This window comes from Crinia signifera, chromosome 4 (genome assembly GCF_055691185.1).
Source record: "Crinia signifera chromosome 4, ASM5569118v1, whole genome shotgun sequence".
Taxonomy (NCBI): Eukaryota; Metazoa; Chordata; class Amphibia; order Anura; family Myobatrachidae; genus Crinia; species Crinia signifera.
This window is the reverse complement of record NC_139220.1, coordinates 27645199-27664395: the sequence shown is the minus strand read 5'-3', so window position 1 is coordinate 27664395 and position 19197 is coordinate 27645199. Positions and strand designations below refer to the sequence as shown.

The window sequence follows — 19197 nt, the reverse complement described above, 5'->3', positions numbered from 1 at the left end:
ATTTTGAATATATTTGTTCTGACAACTGAAGAGCATTTAATAAGATTACACAGATGGATTAGAAAACAGTCAGGAAGGGCAGTGGCGTAACTATAGCACCTCAGACCCCGCGGTTGCGGGAGGCGCTGAGAAAATATGGGCGCCGGGGGTCTGCGCGTCTATGTTACGCCGCTGCCGGGACCTGCCGCCTCTCTGGCCGTGACCGCAGATTTACTTATCTGCAGTCCCGGCTAGGGATGGTCATCGACCATCGATGATTAGAATCATCGATGGTTTATGGCCAATGTCGAATAGTTTTGACATTGATGGGGGAGAACCAGATGGTTTCCCACCATTGATATCAGGCTTAACTGAATAATTTCATTTTTATTTTTTCATTAAGGGGCCGGGACACAGAGCTTAGCTCTGCCCCCAACAGCCACGAAGCCCCGCCCCCGTATTTTGATTGGCCCACGTGCCAATCTTTCAAAGCAAATCAAAAAACATCGATGGTCATCCATTGCATACTTATACACCATTGATGGCGTGTTGCAGTTTTACCATTGATGGCAAAGGCAACGATGGCCATCCCTAGTCCCGGCTCTCCTCCTGGATCCTGCTATTGAAAACTGACCTTCAAAAAATGGCTGCCCCCATACAGCAGACAGTTTTTGAGGATGCTAGAGGATGCGGTGGCCTCCTCTAGCATCCTTAAAAACGGTCTGCAATTAGGGGCAGCCATTTTGTGAGGGTCAGTTTTAAATAGCAGCTGCAGGAGCCAGGAGGAGAGGAATATGAGCAGCGCTGGCCGGGACCGCAGACCTGACCGGTGGGGGACGCATGCACGGAGGGGTAAGGCAGGGTTGGGGGTGGGTAGCTTTACTTGGTGGCAGGCGCACGGGGGGCCACACCGGGGGGGGGGGGGATCTGTTTACATAGATACAGGTGGGTACTGAGAATGAAATATTTTCAATCATGGCTGTTTTTCTCCTGCAAATAAACTATGTAATAAAGGATTATACAGAAATTGTTTATGCAGTAAAGATCTTCTGGATTTGAAAGTCTGTAAAACATGCTGTAGTAAAATACAACTACTCAAAACCTTGGTAAACCCTTCTCGGTTCAAGAATTATCAGCAGTGACAGGAGTTTTGTCAGTTACCAATTTCTTACTACTGTACTGTATATGCATTTATCCGAGGTACGTTGGGGGCTATTTTACAGAAATTAGAAATGCAAAAAATAATATAAATTTTTTTTAGCAATAACCCACAGCAACCAATCAGATTGCCATTTTTCCAGTACAACCAATCAGATTGCAGTTACTTTGGAAAACAGATGCAAACTTCCGATTCTGATCTTGTAGACTGCAAGTACTTTAGTACACTGTTATCTGGACAACTGTTTACACATATTGACATATATCCCGAGTTTAACCAACACAACAGGGTAAAGTTTAGAATACAGATTTATAGGAAGGTATACATTATTTAATTATTATTTTTCTGCCTAAGAAATAAAAATAGATCACCAATATCCCAGTATGCAGATAGGATACTTAAACACTGAATATAAAACACTTTCCTCACAGAATTCAACTCATCTCTTTAGAACCGTGTCCATATTTGAATTCTTGGCATCGCGGAAATTGTGGATATTTTCTGCATTGCTGTCTCTTATTATTTGATTAAATCATGAACTTGATCATAGTCTTGATGTGTTACCCACTCATTTAATGTGTTTCCCACTTCAGTTTGTATTTTTTGGCGGAAGAAACAAAGTAGTCCAGGGCATCTCTGGCTTGGCCCAAGTGTGGCAGACTGGCGGCCATTTTCCTTCTCTGTGGTATAGCTGAGCGTTCCATGTATGTATATTAAGATAGAAAGTGTAGGCATCTAAGGGCCTTTTTCCAGGTGAAGAGTCCTCAGATTTCTTCAGAAAAGAAAGAGGCGTGGATAAGGTCAGGGCTGCCAGAGCCCCCAGGGGGTGTGAAGCTGTCCCCCTCTGAGTGTTCCGACAGCTCTCCATATTCACTGTTGTAGAAAGTCTGCCCTCCGCTATATGATGGGTACGATGGGTGACTCCTGTTCTGAAGGGCTGAACAGCCTGACACAATTTCCTTGTTTCTATACGTTTTGTTACTGCTGTGGAGAAAAAAGGTTGGAGAAACGTTAATTTGAAAACATCTGAGAAAATAATACGTAGCTAAATAAATCATTTTACAAAGGTGGAAATGTTACAGGCTCTAGGTCACGCCCCTTTCATCGAATATCCAGAAGCAAACCATTTTGACCCTGCAAGTTGTTGCGGCAGCCATCTTGTTTTAGTTTTTGTTGATTATCCAGTACTAAATTAATACTTTCAATAAAAATGGATCCTTATTCTTAGAATAAATAATATGTATGAAGCAGCAAAGTTTCCGATTTATTAGGTATTATGTAAAGTAAAACAAATAGTATATTGTGCTAGCTGAGGTATCCGCCATTGCCTGGGTTTGTTTGTGCAATTAGCATTACTTGAACCTTATCCTTCTTTTGTTATAAGCCATGCCCATGGTGCGACTGGCATACTTTGTGCAATTAGCATTACTTGAACCTTATTCTTCTTTTGTTATAAGCCATGCCCATGGTGCGACTGGCATACACCGGTCTGTGGTTGGCTCCCGGATCTGATCACAGTTTTTTTTCCCTAAACCCCGTGTCCTCTACCCCTTTATGTTATGCAACTCTGCCATATCTTGAATCCCTGACCCACTTTGTGTAGTGTCCGGACCCACGTTTTTGGCTTGCGGGGACCTCAATGGTGCCAGTATTACGGGTTTTAGTGGCCATGAACCTAATCTGGACACAATCAATGTCCTCTACCCCCTCTCTGTTATGCAACTCTGCCATATCTTGCTTCCCTGACCCACTTTGTGTAGTGGCAGGACCCCTTTTTGGGCCGTCAGGACCCCCACGGGTGCTAGGGATGTCTAACCCCAAAGTATTTTAGTTCCAGATTGTAAGTCATATGTGTACCAAGTTTGGTGTCAATTTCTCCAGAGTTATGCTGGAACATACATACATTTTTATATAGATAGTTAGTATGCAAACACAGGGGTAGGGTTCCAGTTGCCTGGAAGCCTCACACTAAATAAAAATATTCAGCTCAGGCCCTTCACACCCTAGGGCATAACTACCATAGGTGCAAGGAGTGCAGCTGCTATGGGGCCCATCTTTGCTGTCTAACTAATATGTTTTACATATATTTATCACCACCAGTTGCTAAATAGGGGGCCCTTACAAACTTTTGCTATGGGGCTTACGAATATCTAGGTACGCCTCTGTTCACACTTCCTGGCTTCCTGTCATCACTGGCCAAAATATTACATAAACTGCACTCTGGCCCTTATTCTGATCGGTGCGGATATTCCCGCTTGCGTACGGGCCGCCGATGTTTATCGTCTGCGCATGTGCAGAGGTCACTCTGCGCATGTGCAGGCGATTTCGCCGCATGGATTCTTTATACGCCGCACAGGGGGCGTAGAGGGGCGTGAGGGGCTACTTATCCTCATTACCCTATGCATACGCCCCGCGTTTCATGGGCGTTCCCATGCAAACGCGGGGCGTATGCATGGTAATGAGGCCGTGACGCGTGGGTACGGGGCGGGCATCTGACATCGCCGGATGTCAGCTGCCCGCCCCCATACAAGATTTCACACGGACAAGTGTCCGTGTGGTCTTGTGTTGCGGGACCTGGTGGAGCGTGCGGCCCTGCATTCGATGTTCGGCGACCATCGAATGCAGGGGCTGCTCCCACCATGGAGGAGGCGTATCCCCGTCCACATTCATGCGGACCGCCACATATCCGCATACGGACGGAGGTGGCGATCCGTATGGAAGGCAGGGATTCGCCAAGACGGACATCACCGCATATTTCTGATCGGGCCGCACCGATCAGAATAAGGGCCTCTGTGAGAATGACTAATGCTGGCCACAATTGCTTTTGAAACCCCCCCTCTGGAAATCCCGTGTTAGCCCCTGTATATGTAGTACAATATGATGCTCTTTATGTGTTTATTTTTGTTATTTTCAATCTCTTTTTTTTTAACTAATGGAACTGAAATCCCAGGTAAAGGAGACGAAGCAGTAAGTTACTATTACAGCTCCGGGACAGGTGCGTAATGCTCAGCTGCCACAGAAATATTATTGTGATAAATGAGGATGATGTGTAATTTATTATCACCGTAATAAGTGATCAAAAAATGCAGCTATTGCCAAAACCCTGAAGAAAATCCTGCAGGTGACAATGTAAACACAACGAGTACGCATTAATTACCTGAGTCCGCCATCTGTTCGGTGCCTGTTCTCTATCCTCTCCAGTTCCTCTGAAGCCAACACCATCCCGCTATCTGTTTGATTGTCCTATTCCCAGACAAAGAATGAAAAGAGTGCCATAAGTGGGGTGACTCCACTCCCCAGGAACCACCCTTTCATCGCAGGTGTCACTGCTTCTCCGAATTCCCATTGGCCATATGAATAAAACAAAAGTGTTGTGCAAATGGAGTGCCTCTCATTTGACCGGGTCCTGGTGATGCTATCAGCAATCGCCAGGGCCCGCCATCAGGCAGAAGGGGGCGCATGCGCTTGAGATGCTCGCGCGCCCAGTTCCGTCGGATCCCACCGCTGCCCACCGCCGCTTCTCCATTAGTGCCCGCAGCCCCCCGCATCCCCCCAACCCTGCTTGTCTCCCTGAAGCGGAGATGGGCAGGGATTCCACTGAGACATGGGGGACACGCGTGCATCAGATGGAGCGCCTCTCCGCCAGCTCTGGCGCTGAATAAGAGGCGCTCTATCTGTACAAGTGAAATGTCGACCATTTCCATGTTGACCTGTTGCTTGAGACTACTTTTTGGCCGTTGACCTATTGTATTTTCACGTGTCTACTTTTTTCCTGTTGACCAATATAGGTCAACTATCGACATAGAAACTGTCAACCTAATAATCCACATCTGATTTTGTTAGAATGTTAAAATATACCCATAACATTTCTGAACACAAATCACACGATAAAATACGGTACATTATTAACAACCTGAAATTCGTGTTTCCCCGATAATAAGACCTACCCCGAAAATAAGCCCTACCCTTAGTTCTGGACAACGGTCCAAAATAAACCCTACCCTGAAAATAAGCCCTAGCTAAATCCCCATTTTCCAGAGTCTGTGCGCTAAAATATCCGTTACAATGCTCCCAGCTCTGCCCCCAGCTATCCCCCTCACCCCCGCCCTGCATCAGAGCCGGATTAAGCCTTCAGGGGGCCCGGGGGACTTTACAAAGGTGGGCCCCCTCTTACTTGTCATTACTGGCCGCAAACTGCGCGGGAGAATATAACACTGTCAAAACACAGAGTAAAAGAAGGATAAACTTGGTCAATGGTCAACTGCAGGGGGGGGGGATTAATATAAACATATATATAACATATAACATATATACACCGCATGAAAAGCCTGTGTTTGTCCCTCTGTACCTTACTCTGTAGGAGCCCTGACAGGCTCAGCGCTGCCTCTGATTAAGAACCCTCCCATGACAAGGCAGCTGCTGCTGCTATCCTTCATGGGCCTGAGAAGCATAGGGTGAGCTCCACCAAGCAGAGCTCAGCACAAGCCTCTCAGCCTCTGACCTCTTGAGCAAAGTCTTATGGGACTTAGTCAACTCCCAGTAATGCATTGCACACTTGTGCAGTCAGTGTACCTTGACTCCTGATGTTCAGCACCATTAATCATTGTCATATTGGCAGATAGGTGAAGCTGCAGCACTACCCCACTCCCATGCACAAAACCATTAGCTAAAAAATAAATAAATAAATAAATTTGGTTTGAAAAATACATGCCAACCACAGGGGGCCCCTAGATAGAGGGGGGCCCAGGGGTACTGACCCCCTGTTCCCCCATTATAATCCGGCCCTGCCCTGCATGATGGATGCTACAGTATGTTAGCAGCTCTGGTACCGCTGAAGCCTTCTGGTACCAGGTATGCATGACGTCACCTCGCACCATCCACGCGGCTTCTGTATGGTACACAGGCAGAGTGACAGCAGCTGTGGAAAGACTGAGAACGTGGGAGTTGTACTGAAAGGTGAGGGGCAGGAATTAGGGGCATAATGCGCAATTCGGTAAAAGCAGGCCTGGGGGCATGGTGGAGATAAAAGCAGGACTGGGGGCATGGTAGAGATAAAAGCAGGAATGGGGTGCATGATGGGGATAAAAGCAGGAATTAAATTAATTAAATTAATCCCTACAATGAAAATAAGCCCATTCTTGGACAATGCGTTTAGGGCGTAAAATTGAAAATACTTCTCCAGTATGTTTCCGTGTCCTATCTGTGGCCCCTCGTGATGCTATGCTGAGCTTACCGGGTGTCCTTTGTGTGTCACATTAGTCATTGGAAACTCTTCAAACGTTTTCAGCCGCGATGGGCAGTGGATTTGGTTGCCCCCGGTGAAGCAGCCGGGAAATGAAACGCAGTTGTAGTATCTGTGTAGACAAAGTAAATGTATGAATGAAACAATGTTCTGTACATAGCTGTATTTGTGTAGGACTGTGATCCCCCGCCCTACCGCCCTCCCGCTTGTGTTATCTGCCGATAAGAGGATGATCCCACACAGACGTTCTGTACATATTGGGCCTAATTCTGATTCCCTCGGGAATGAGGTGAATTTGACCCAGTTCTGATGTTTGGGGGACTGCGGAGGATAGTGGCGGAAATGAGCAAGGCCGACGCCACCACTTGGCAGCTTTAGGCATTTGCCTGTGGGTGCTGGCCACTGGAGGGCGGCACTTTGGAGCAAGACACCCCACCCTGTGGAGCCGGGTGCCCAGTTGGAGGTGGCCACATTCCCCCCCTGGAGCCAAGCGAGCAGCACATGCGGCCACATGCTTTTCTGAGATCCTACCTGCTGCAGGTAGGATTTCAGAACTGACCATTGCAGTGGGTGGGGGTCGTGATCGGATCGCGATCACATCAGCCGCATTTTTGCGGCGTGTCGGCGGCGCCGTCAGCTCGTGAGCGGGTCGTACGTTCCATAGACGACCTGCTCACGAGAACCATCGTCCTGGTGTGTACCGGGCATTAGTTCCTGTATAGGGGGCATGGCCAAGCATACGGGTGTCACACCTTGATCTGAATACCAAAGCCTCATACTGCTGAAAGGGGCGAATTCACACCATCTTGTGATGACACGGAAACCCTGCTATTTGCTGGAATGACCAGCATTATAAAGGGCAAGTAGATAACAACAAGGCCACAGTGAATTATCCAATCATAACAAACTGCAAGGACCATGGCGTAGAGAGAAAATACAGTTTTGTTCCCCTCAGTTGATCCGTGGGCCCTTGTCCTCACCTTACAGCCATGTTATGGCAGTGCAGCCGCATGTCACACTCCTCCTCATCAGAGTTATGCTGCGGGCAGATCGGAGACTGAGACAGGTCCAGTTCATCTGAGCTCTGGGAATCATTCAGAGGGATATAGTCCTTTCCTTCCTGCGGGTAACAGGAGTTACGGATAATTCAGGTACTGTATAGTACAGTAAATACATTTCCAATCTATTTCGAGTTTCCTTTATTACAAATGTATCAGGTCTGCATGTAATAGGTTTTTGTTTCTTGTCAGAATCTCTTATATATTTGGCTACATCTGTCACTCAATGTGTGAGTGTGTCTATAATGCTGGGTGGAGCCTCTGACTCCGCCCACACACACTCACATATTGACAGAGTGCCAGACACTCTCTGCCTCCCCATGCTGCCAGGCAAAGACACTGCTACTCCACAGCCACCAGGTGAGTGGTAGGTTTAAAAATTTTTTATGGTGCCGGGACACAGAGCATAGCTCCGCCCCCCCCCACCCGACAGTCCCGCCACCGAGTTCTGATTGTTCCACGGCCTATTCAGTCAGATATAATGGATGACCATCGATAGCTACAACAATCGATGGTTATCCAAGTAATATTTTACTACTATCGATGGCAGGGTGCAAAATCGCCATCAATGCCAACCATCGATGGCGTCTGCACCAATGCCCATCCCTACTCTGCAACAGGCAAAAACCTTTACTACCCCTCATGCCCACACACCTCTATCACTGCCCTGCCTCCTGTTCTCCTGCCCTGTAACTTCCGCCAGTGGGGACCCGCTCACCCTGTGTTGCCCACATTGCCCCCCCCCACCCACAAATGTCACTGTACCATCCACACTATCAATGTACATCTTACTCTGTAACTGCTTTTTCATTAAACAAAACAATGCACACCCCCTTCCAAATCATATGCTCTCTATCTGACACATTTCACCTATGGCAATACAGGCCATCTTTCATACAATTCCAGTGGCCATATTTCTCACAATGCGAACGTTCACCAATTAAGGGGGCGCAGCCCCTCACGACGGTGTGAAGAGCGCCCATAGGGCGCGATGAATCACCTAGTAATTAGTATTTGGCATTTCCCTGGTTTCCACAGTGCAACTTCTAAAAGCTACAGTCAGGGCCGGTGTAAAACATCTCAGTACCCTAGGCAAGGGAGTAACTACCATAGGTGCAAGGGGTGCAGCTGCTATGGGGCCCAGAGCTGAAGGGGGCCCATTTCTTCTGTCTAACTAATATGTTTTACATACATTTCCACCATCAGTTACTAAATAGGGGCCCTTACAAACTTTGGTACTTGTTTCCTAGCACGGCGCCTGCGATTTTGATTGTATCCATCGGGTCTAAAAAAATTGCGTCGATCGCATCGCATGCAACCAAATCGCATGCGATGCGATCGACGCGATCGATGTGATTTTTACATCGGAACCAATGTAAAATGGTCCCTGAGACCCGATTTTACTTTGAGCCCAATGTTAAATGCCCCCCAGACCCCAATTTTCATTGTATACCCACCCTGATGGGTCAAATGCCCCCATTGTTAACGCCACCCCACGATGAACGCCAGCCCGAAGCGTGGCGAGCGGCGGCAGTACGCATCCTCCGACCTTTTCATACCCCCCACTATCCACGTCGGTGTGGAGTTGATTTTATATAGTGTGGCGAGCGCAGCGAGCCACCGAGCCCGAAGCGTGGAGAGCGCAGCGAGCCCCGCGAGGGGACGCGCATTACTTCACAGGTATTACGCGGCCCCTCGCGGGGCTCGCTGCGCTCGCCACGCTTCGGGCTCGGTGGTTTGCTGCGCTCGCCACACTATATAAAATCAACTCCACGCCGACGTGGATAGTGGGGGTATGAAAAGGTCGGAGGACGCGTACCGACGCCACTCGCGGACTCGCTACGCTCGCCACGCTTCGGGTTGGTGTTCATCGTGGGGTGGCGTTAACAATGGGGGGGGGGGGGGATTTCACATGTAAAATACCCATAAGGGTGGGTATACAATGAAAAATCGGGTCCATTGGCCCATTTAACATTGTTCCCTATGTAAAATCGTGTCCATCGCATCGGTCGCATCGCATGCCTTAACGTAAGGCATGTGATGGACGCGATTTTTTAATTGTCAGGGAAAAGGCTAAAAATAGCCCTGAAATCGCGCCGGTCGCGTCCATCGCATACCTTAAGTTAAGGTATGCGATCACCTGCGACGGGCGCCGTGCTAGGAAACAAGTACCCAAACTTTTTCTATGGCGCCTACGAATATCTAGGTACACCTCTGACCCTAGGCACAACTTTAACCTACTGCCCCCCCCCTCCCATCTCACACTGCCTATTGTGTACTACTGCATGCAGCAAAAAGCCTTCATGGAGTATACTGTAGGTTAGTGCAAAATGATTTCCCATTTCACATGATTTGACAGTACAGTTTGAGTATTCCTTATCTAAAATGCTCGGGACAGAAGCATTTTGTATAATGGATTATTACGCATTTTGGAATTATTTTTATATTTCATCTAGATAAAAGCCTGACAAAATGACGGCTTCTGCAATGTACTTTCACTTTGAGCTTTGACAGGAGTAATTTAATCTGTATAGTGGCCTCTAGTGGTCACTGCCGGTACTTCACCTCATATAAATGTGGTATCTTGTGGATGAAACCAGCAAGTTTGAAACAGATCATTTTGCTTTCACTTTCTGTCAAGAAATAATTTGGTCCATTGAGTGGCCTCTAGTGGTCACTGTCAGTACTTCACCTTAGCGATAAGGAGTATTTAGCCTTTTAGATATATAGATCATTCATGCATTTAAAAGGAGTTTTACAACTGGGATACTTATACAATTAACTAAATAATCATCCCATTCATTGTACCTGTTGTACATTCTCTTGTAGCAAGTCACCCAGGATTTCCACCAGATCATTAAATGTCGGCCGTTCCTTGGGATCTCCGTGCCAGCAGCTCAGCATGATACGATACCTGCAAGACAATCTCTGTCAATTTACATATACCTCACTTATTACAAGAAGCCAGGGCTGAACTTCTAATGATCATACAGTATGCTGGAGAGCAGGGCCCTTTACCTGTTTGTCGGTCTGTTATTACCGAGTCTATTGTTTTGTTCCCAATTGTAAAGGGCAATGGACATGGCTGCAAATGTGCAGGTTGGGTGAGTATCGATAGATATCGCAGGCGTATGGCCCGTATTACTCATGTGTGAGGCCATCCTGCAATAAAAGCCTGCAACTTTTTTAATCCTTGGCCTTGTGCAAGGGGATAGACAGGCAGCTGGCGTTTGTGGGTGGTAACTTGACATTTTCTGGGAGTGTCAGAGAAAACGCAGGTGTGCCCAGGTGTTTGAGGGGAGGCTGTGTGCAGTCAGCTCCGGCCCCGATCAGCCTGTTTCTATCGCAGCTGCCGAGTAATTCCTGGGCTTGTGAATGGATTAGCAGCTATTTGTAGGTCTGCGATATCTTCGCAAGCCGTGCTAAGCAATTCGCGGGTCTGATATTCATTTTGGGCACTTCCTAGTGCAGGGGTTCTCAAACTCGGTCCCCAGGACCCCACACAGTTCACAGGTGCATGCATTACTCATTGACACATTTTAAAAGATCCACAGGCGGAGCTAATCATTTCCCTTGTGATTCTGCGAGGAGACCTGCAAAACAGGCACTGTGTGGGGTCCCGGGGACCGAGTTTGAGAACCCGTGTCCTGGTGTATTGCATATCAAAGGTAATGTGTTCAGAAAATATCCAGCTGGTCTGCTAAGCCTGATATAAGATTTCATTACCACACTGGAAACGGTCAGTGATATTCTCTTGTTCCTGTTATTACAGAGTTCATCACCTGTTCCTCAGGAAACAAGATCTGGCTAGCAGTGTGCACAGTGTCCTTCAGGGATAAATATCCGATATGTCTCATGTGATAAGGAACCTCCCAGGAACACTGAAAACACTTCTCTGGAATGTTATTTCGTTTTCAGTTGTCTCATTTTTTTGGCAAGTACAAAAATAATTTTACAAAAAATAATTTGTTAGTGTATTGTGTGCCCCAGTCACCAGGGCTAACAAATACCATCTATGACATATTATATAACTTACACGTCAGTCGTTGCATATTCCGGAGCCCGCATGCGTGTTCCATCCTTCAGGCGCTGGCAGAACTCCTCATTAATCTGAACGCCAGGATAAGGAGAGGCCCCTGTATGGACAGTATAAACACATTACCTCCTGACATAGGTGACTACCGTGCTGCATTCTGCAGGAGACTCCCTGAAATAGCAGCAATCTCCCTCTCTCCCTCACTAGTCTAGCAATCTCCCTCCTTTCACCTAGCCCACATTACACTGTTACATCATAGTTACCTCCCCTCCTGCATTCTGCAGGAGACTCCCTGAAATAGCAGCAATCTCCCTCTCTCCCTCATTAGTCCAGAAATCTCCCTCATTTCACCTGGCCCACATTACACTGTTACATTTTGGGAAAAAAGGAATGAGAGACAGATACATTTACATTGAACCATCAGCACGATTTCTTTGCATTTTACCAAGTATAGTATCTCTTACTAACAGCTTTGGGGCTCATCTACATTTGAATATAAGTAATTTTACCAGATTCCTCTCAGATGTAGCAGTACACAACCACGCTTCTAGGTGCCACGTTGACAATCTCGTTTCACAATCTCTCCATATATAGAACTAGACACGCCCTTTGGGTGGAGCATGACACCCCCCCCCCCCCTCAATGGGGCGCTTTACAAAATTCTACCACCAACTATAATATCCCTGAAACTAGTTTTCAAAAGTAGGCAAGTATGGCTCCTGAAGGGAGACTGTGCTGTACAGGCCACACAACATTGCAGCTGATATTGGGAATCTGGTCCAAAATGGCAGCCTGTGGTCTACCAACTTTAATGCCCAGTAACAATCAAACCAACCACATCATTATCAGTATTACTGAGGTATGTTAAAGCCCCCATACATTAGTCCGACTTGTCCTAAGGACAAGTCGGACCTGATTTCACCCTGCAGCTCCCCGGGAGGGGGACACACGAATAGGCACTTGATGTGCCAAGGTTTGCATATGATAAATCGCATGGATTTATCATATGCGGTCCCCGGGGAGCTGCAGGAGGAGGGAGCCGTGCGGGGGGGTCATCAGCAGGCGGGGGATGCCGGCTATAGAGAGCCGAGCAGGGGGAGGCTGCATAGGGAGCCGGGCAGGAGGAGGGTGACAGCAGGAGCAGCACGCTGGGCAGGGAGGATGACGCTGGCTGCCGGGCAGTGGCGGGAGCCGGGAGGAACACAGATAACTTGAAAAAAAAAAAAGCCCATACAGAATGACTAGCAAGCCATTGATTGGCTGAGACCTCTCTCAGCCAATCGCTGATTGACTGAGAGAGGTCTCAGCCAATCAATGGCTTGCTAGTCATCTGTATGGGCTTTTTTTTTTCTCAAGTTAGTGTGTTCCTCCCGGATCCCGCCACTGCCCGGCAGCCAGCATCATCCTCCCTGCCCAGCGCGCTGCTCCCGCTGTCACCCTCCTCCTGCCCGGCTCCCTATGCAGCCTCCCCCTGCTCGGCTCTCTATAGCCGGCATCCCCCGCCCGCTGTCATCCCCCGCACGGCTCCGGGGCTGGGCTGCACATAAGATTTAGCAAATCTTATGTGCAGCCCGTCAGACCTCCCGACCCCGATCCGATGCGCACGGGACCGCGCATCGGATCGGACGGGGTGTCTGCAAGTGCGATTTGGGCCGATTTCACGGCCGATTCATCCGAATCGGGTGAAATCGTGCCCAAATCGCATAGTGTATGGGGGCCTTTAGTGTTATCAAGCAATAGAGTGGTGCTACACTTATAAGGTAATAATAAAGATAGACAATTGTTATAACCAAGCGCAGGGCACTAATTATAGTCCTATGCTGCCACTTATAAGGGATACTCAACCCTTAGAAAAGACAAAATCAAAGAAAAACAATGTAAGCGGCGCTTTAGGGACTACAATTCAAATATCAAAATATGATTTATTTGTATAAAGAGACACAATAAATATAATGTACAATACCACCGGCCGGCAGGAAATAAAATTATTCCAACATAAACAAACAAAAATCATAATAAAGATATTAGGATGGCAGAATGATGTTCTGTAATCAGTGGCTTGATCGCTAAAGCCAAATCTTTCTCAAATGGACAAAACTATGCTGCGCTGCATGTGGGTAGATGTAAAATGTGCAGAGAGTTAGATTTGGGTGCGGTATGTTCAAACTGAAATCTAAATTGCAGTGTAAAAATAAAGCAGCCAGCATTTACCCTGCACAGAAACAAAACAACTCGCCCAAATCTGTCTCTCTCTGCACATGTTACATCTGCCCCACCTGCAGTGCACATGGTTTTGCCCATTTGAGAAATACTTTGCAATTGCAATCATCTCTGAATCAGGCCCCTAGACATATTATTAAATGAGAATACCACATTTAATAATAAAAAAAAACTATTCACACAACATATAACAAAGAACTCACATAAATATCAATATTTAAAAGTGCTGTTTAAAAATAATGCGATCAGTATATATAGATTCTCTGTCTGTATAGAAAATATAAGAGGATGTTTGTATACCTGACACGGGTGATGCAATAATCAAAGTCTTAAAGCTTCTTACTAGTTAACCCTTTAGGTGCCTACATCTCTTCGAGAGATGTGCAAAATATCCGCAAAAAATTCCAGCGTCGCTCACATTTGTGATATAAATTCAAATAAAAAATGTGTAAAAAAACAAAAAACAACACATTTCCTATATAGGCTAAACATTACAGGTCATTGTGATGAACAAAAATGTTGGCTGAACAGATTTCACACCTATTTTGACAAATTCACTTGGCACTCAAAGGGTTAAATAAACGCCAAAACGGCGTACTTGCACATATCCTCAATTACCAGTATCACGTGTATGATGAAGATGAATCTTGGGCGTTCATGAAGAGCGCAATCTCAATGTACCAACTCTCTATTTACTTATTTATTAACCGTTTCCTATACAGCGCAGCATATTCCGTTGCGCCAACACCACCAAGGGAAACAGTCCTGATATGACCTCACAAAGCAGTACAACAGTGCTATCTGCCAATTGCTGCTGTCTCTGGAGGTTATTCGGCATTGATTGCTCATTAGAGAATATGAACATTGATTATGGAATGGCTGCACACATTTCCGTTACGTTAACAATGCGCGGCTTCAAACAGCGACTGAAAATGTGAATGGATCATAATCGCACTGTAGCCGCAGTTTAACTGATAGGAAGCCAGCGTTTGGGGGAGAAACAAGCAGTGTTCTGGGTGTATTTGAAAAAAACACACATTTTTAGGGTGGGTCTGTAACGTCAACGCTGGCCACTTACAATATTGTAAGTGACAGCCCCAAATCTACTAGCATATGGCAGAAACTCTAACTAAGGACCTGTAATGTTTACCTTATATAGGCATACCTCCCAACTTTTGATGTGCCCGGAAAGGGGGCGTGACCTATGGGGAAATGGGTGTGGCCTCGCGGTATGACGCGTCCTAAGGCCGCGCCCCCGTTTTCGCCATTTTGTATAGCTGAATTCTCTCCAGCCAGGGGGGAATCCCAACTGCCCCCCACCGCGGGACAAAGGCGGCCCCGGGCAGGTCGCGGGAACGTCCCCAAATACCGGGACGTTCCCGCGGTTAGCGGGACAGTTGGGAGGTATGTATAGGAAATATAGGGGGGATTTAATAGGGTGAGAGATTCAGAAAGTGAGAGATTTGATAAGCAATCTCCAGGGTTTTCTTTTTAAAGCGGCAATCCTTTACCTTGCAAAATCAAACTGGTTTTGCAGTGTAAATGATTGCCGCTTTAAAAAAAACAAAACGGGAGATTTCTTATCAACTCTCTCACTTTCTGAATCTCTCATCCTATTAAATTTCACCCATAATCTTTTTTTACACAACACTTTTTATGTTAATTTATATAACAAACGTGAGCGACGCTGGCATTTTTAGCAGATATTTTGCACTTCGCTCACAGAGATGCACTCAAAGGATTAAGGTACAAATTTGGTTGAAATTAGACAGCGCCCATTTCACTTACCAAGTGAGAAGATTTCCCACAGCAGCACCCCAAAGGACCAGACATCACTCTGAGTTGTGTACACTTTATCAAATATACTCTCCGGTGCCATCCACTTCAAAGGCAGGCGTGCCTGTAAGGAGTTGACGTAAATTAGCATACTGTATATACGCAAATTGACCTTAATTCAATATCAGATTCTAATTCAAACTTTTCTCTAACATTTATTGTTTTAAAAAAAAGCTTTGTGTTGCAATGATTTCATCATGCCTTTAATAGATAAGCAGGGCCAGATTAGCGGTGGGGTGTAATAAACTCCAATTTGAGGCCTCCACAAGAAAGGACCATTGTCATGACAGTGACCGGCCTCCCACCGGGCCTCATGGCCTACCAGGAATCCTAAGTATTGACACTTTATTTCTATTTTCCTTTTAAAATTAGCCAACCAGTATAAGTTTCCATATGTGGTTGGTGACAATTTGCCCATCCCCTTCAAGATAGGAAAGCCAGGTTGGCACAGCGTGGGGTGGTACGGGCCGGTGTGATCTAACAGTGGCGGACTGGGGGGGGACAACGACTCATCATTGGAGGCTGTACATGGGGCATGAGAACGCATTATCTTGGCCATGCCCACTCTATACAGACAGATTAGAAACATTGTACAGCAGGGCCTTGGCAACAATAGAGTCAGCATGAGACGCATTATAAGCCGACCAGACCACCCTCTTTACTTGGTAAGTGGGCGGCTGAGTGGCATGTTGGGGCTGCAACCAGCAGACTTGCCCACTGGACAGCCAAACTTGTTTTTATGTAGAGGTACGATATAACTTTTATACATACATACAGCTCAAAGTTGCCCAGTGTGTATGGGCCTTAAGAAAATATTTTTTTTTTCACAGTGTACCAAAGTAAATACTCAGAAAATTTAACTTTTATTAGTTAATGACATAAAAATGCGAAATATAACAACACACACGTACACAAATGAGTGGAACAAACACAACAAAGTTAAAACGTTGTGTGGGTGTTTCAAAGCACTTATTCTTGTTTTGTAATAAATGGTCCAATCAAATTCTTTGCGTCTTGTTATTTGTGTTCAAAGTACATGTATAAATCATAATTTATGCTTTCCAGGAGGGTCGCGACTACATGTAATGAAGTGTGGGGAAACCTCTATTTTCATGAAAATTGTCATAAAATGCCTAATAGATTGTGTATTCAAACAAGGCTATGCTTTTGTATAGCAGCTTCAGCTGGAAAAATATATAATCTCACTAAATACTCAAAAAAAAACCTTCTTATTAATAAATCACATTACAGAGTGATTTGCAGGCCTTGCCTGACTCTTGAAAAGAGTGAGGGTACTCTTTACTTAGCACGGCGGCCATCGCGGGCATTGAATGCACTAAAAAATCGGGTGCGACGCGACCGACGCGATGCCCGCGATTTCCCATAGGGAACAATGTTAAATGTCTCAATTGACCCGATTTTCCTGTTCAATGCCTCAATTGACCCGATTTTTCCATAGGAAACAATGTTAAATGGCCCACAGAGGCCAAATAGGCACCCTGAAGTGTGAAAAGGCCCCCACAATTGTTAACGCCACCCCACGATCAACGTGAACCCGAAGCGTGGCGAGCGCAGCGAGCCCGCGAGGGGCGGCGGTACGCGTCCTACGACCTTTTCATACCCCCACTATCCACGTCGGCGTGGAGTTGAGAATAGAATAGTGTGGCGAGCGCAGCGAGCCACTGAGCCCGAAGCGTGGCGAGCGCTGCGAGCCCCGCGAGGGGACGCGGATACCTGTGAAGCCCGCGAAGGGACGCGTTTACCTGTGAAGGTATCCGCGTCCCCTCGCGGGGCTCGCTGCGCTCCCCACGCTTCGGGCTCGGTGGCTCGCTGCGCTCGCCACACTATTCTATTCTCAACTCCATGCCGACGTGGATAGTGGGGGTATGAAAAGGTCGTAGGACGCGTACCGCCACCCCTCGCGGGCTCGCTGCGCTCGCCACGCTTCGGGTTCACGTTGATCGTGGGGTGGCGTTAACAATTGTGGGGGCCATTTCACACTTCAGGGTGCCTATTTGGCCTCTGTGGGCCATTTAACATTGTTTCCCATGGAAAAATCGGGTCAATTGAGGCATTGAACATGAAAATCGGGTCAATTGAGAAATTTAATATTGTTCCCTATGGGAAATCGCAGGCATCACGTCGGTCGCGTCGCACCCGATTTTTAGTGCATTCAATGCCCGCGATTTTTTCACCTGCGATGCCCACGATCAAAATCGTGGGCGCCGTGCTAGGTAAAGAGTACCAGAGTGAGTAAGGTACGCAAGCTCATTTATCTACATATCTGAAAGAATTTGTGAAAGAAACCTTTACATGCTTGACGTTACCTATTTATGACAGTGGGTTTGGTACGCATTACAGAGTGGTGAAAGTGTAAAAGAAACCTTTATGTGTCGGCTAAACCTGTTTTACATCAGTAAGTGGGGTACGCCCATCTTTCTTAGGGATTTAACAGAAAAGGGGTGTTAGAAGCCAGGGTTGGTGTACCATTTACTGTAAAGAAACCATTATATGAAGGATACTACACACTTGTGAGTTTTGGTACGCTGAGATCCATACGATAGAAATACCATACATAGACTGACTGTGTTTTAACAAGAATTTCTACACAAATTGTATTTATTTATTTTTTCTACATGGTATATATGAACTTAAAAGAACATCAAAAAAGGAGTGGGGGAAGGTTGTCATTCCTATCTTAGAGGAAAAAGATATAATATGCAAATAAGAGGAACCTAGTGTACTGTATGATGCTTTTATTTCTAGCACCTAGAGGAGGCATGTCAAAAGTCAGGCCCGGGGGCCAATTGCGGCCCGTGCTGTCATTTCAAGCGGCCAGCAGCCTCCAGCTGGAAGCGGACAGAGCATAAGATGTGGGAAGCACAGCACAGGACACTAAAGGTGGGGCCCTGGCGAGCGCGTCTTTACGTTGCTGTCTGCTGCAGTGAGGAGGTGCCGGCCACCACAGACTGATGTGTTTGGCGTCCTACCCCTGCTGCTGCAATCATATATCACCCTACTCCACAATCACAGTGACAGCAGGAGGGAAGCTTGCTCCCGTAACATGCAGAGCGGAGGAGGGCAGCAGCGGGAGCCCAAGCATCTCCTGTCCTTGCAGTGCCTGCTTTGCTCTCCGTCCTCTGGCTCACACAAGGGGCTGGGAAACATACAGAGAAGGGAGGGGGCAGAATGGGAGACATACAGCGAAGGAGAGTCAGGCTGGGGGACATACAGTGAATGGAGGCAGTGATGGCCATTCAGAGAAGGGGGAGTAGGGGCAGGCTGGGGGACATAAAGTGAATGGGGGCAGAGTGAGGTACATAGTGAATGGGAGTCATACAGTGAAGGAGGGTCAGGCTTGGGGACATACAATGAATGGAGACACTGATGGACATTAAGAGAAGGGGGGCAGGCTGGGGGACAGAGAGAATGGGTGCAGAGTGGAGAACATACAGTGAATGGGGGACATACAGTGAACTTAACTGAGTGAAGGAGGGGCAGGCTGGGGGACATACAGTGAATGGGGGCAGGCTGGGGGAAATACAGTGAAGGGGCAGGCTGGGGGACAGAGAGTGAATGGGGGCAGAGTGGGGGACCATTCTGATGTGATTAATGATTTAAAGAATGTCAGGCTGAATGGTCGGCCCCCACACATTTCCACTTCACC

General features: G+C 46.9%; 1 protein-coding gene across 1 annotated transcript in view; it reads right to left on the bottom strand.

The window, feature by feature from the left end:
* Nucleotides 1-1428: 1428 nt before the first annotated feature.
* The window catches only part of FLT4 (fms related receptor tyrosine kinase 4), a 205022-nt gene continuing 187253 nt past the window's right edge, over nucleotides 1429-19197 (bottom strand). Inside the window, exons 24-30 of the mRNA XM_083181471.1 lie at nucleotides 15483-15594; nucleotides 11475-11574; nucleotides 10247-10352; nucleotides 7361-7500; nucleotides 6372-6492; nucleotides 4296-4381; nucleotides 1429-2122 (exon numbers count right to left, since the gene is read on the bottom strand). Of these exons, the coding sequence (XP_083037597.1) occupies nucleotides 1903-2122; nucleotides 4296-4381; nucleotides 6372-6492; nucleotides 7361-7500; nucleotides 10247-10352; nucleotides 11475-11574; nucleotides 15483-15594 (885 nt within the window). The 3' untranslated portion in view covers nucleotides 1429-1902. The remainder of the gene's footprint in view (nucleotides 2123-4295; nucleotides 4382-6371; nucleotides 6493-7360; nucleotides 7501-10246; nucleotides 10353-11474; nucleotides 11575-15482; nucleotides 15595-19197) is intronic.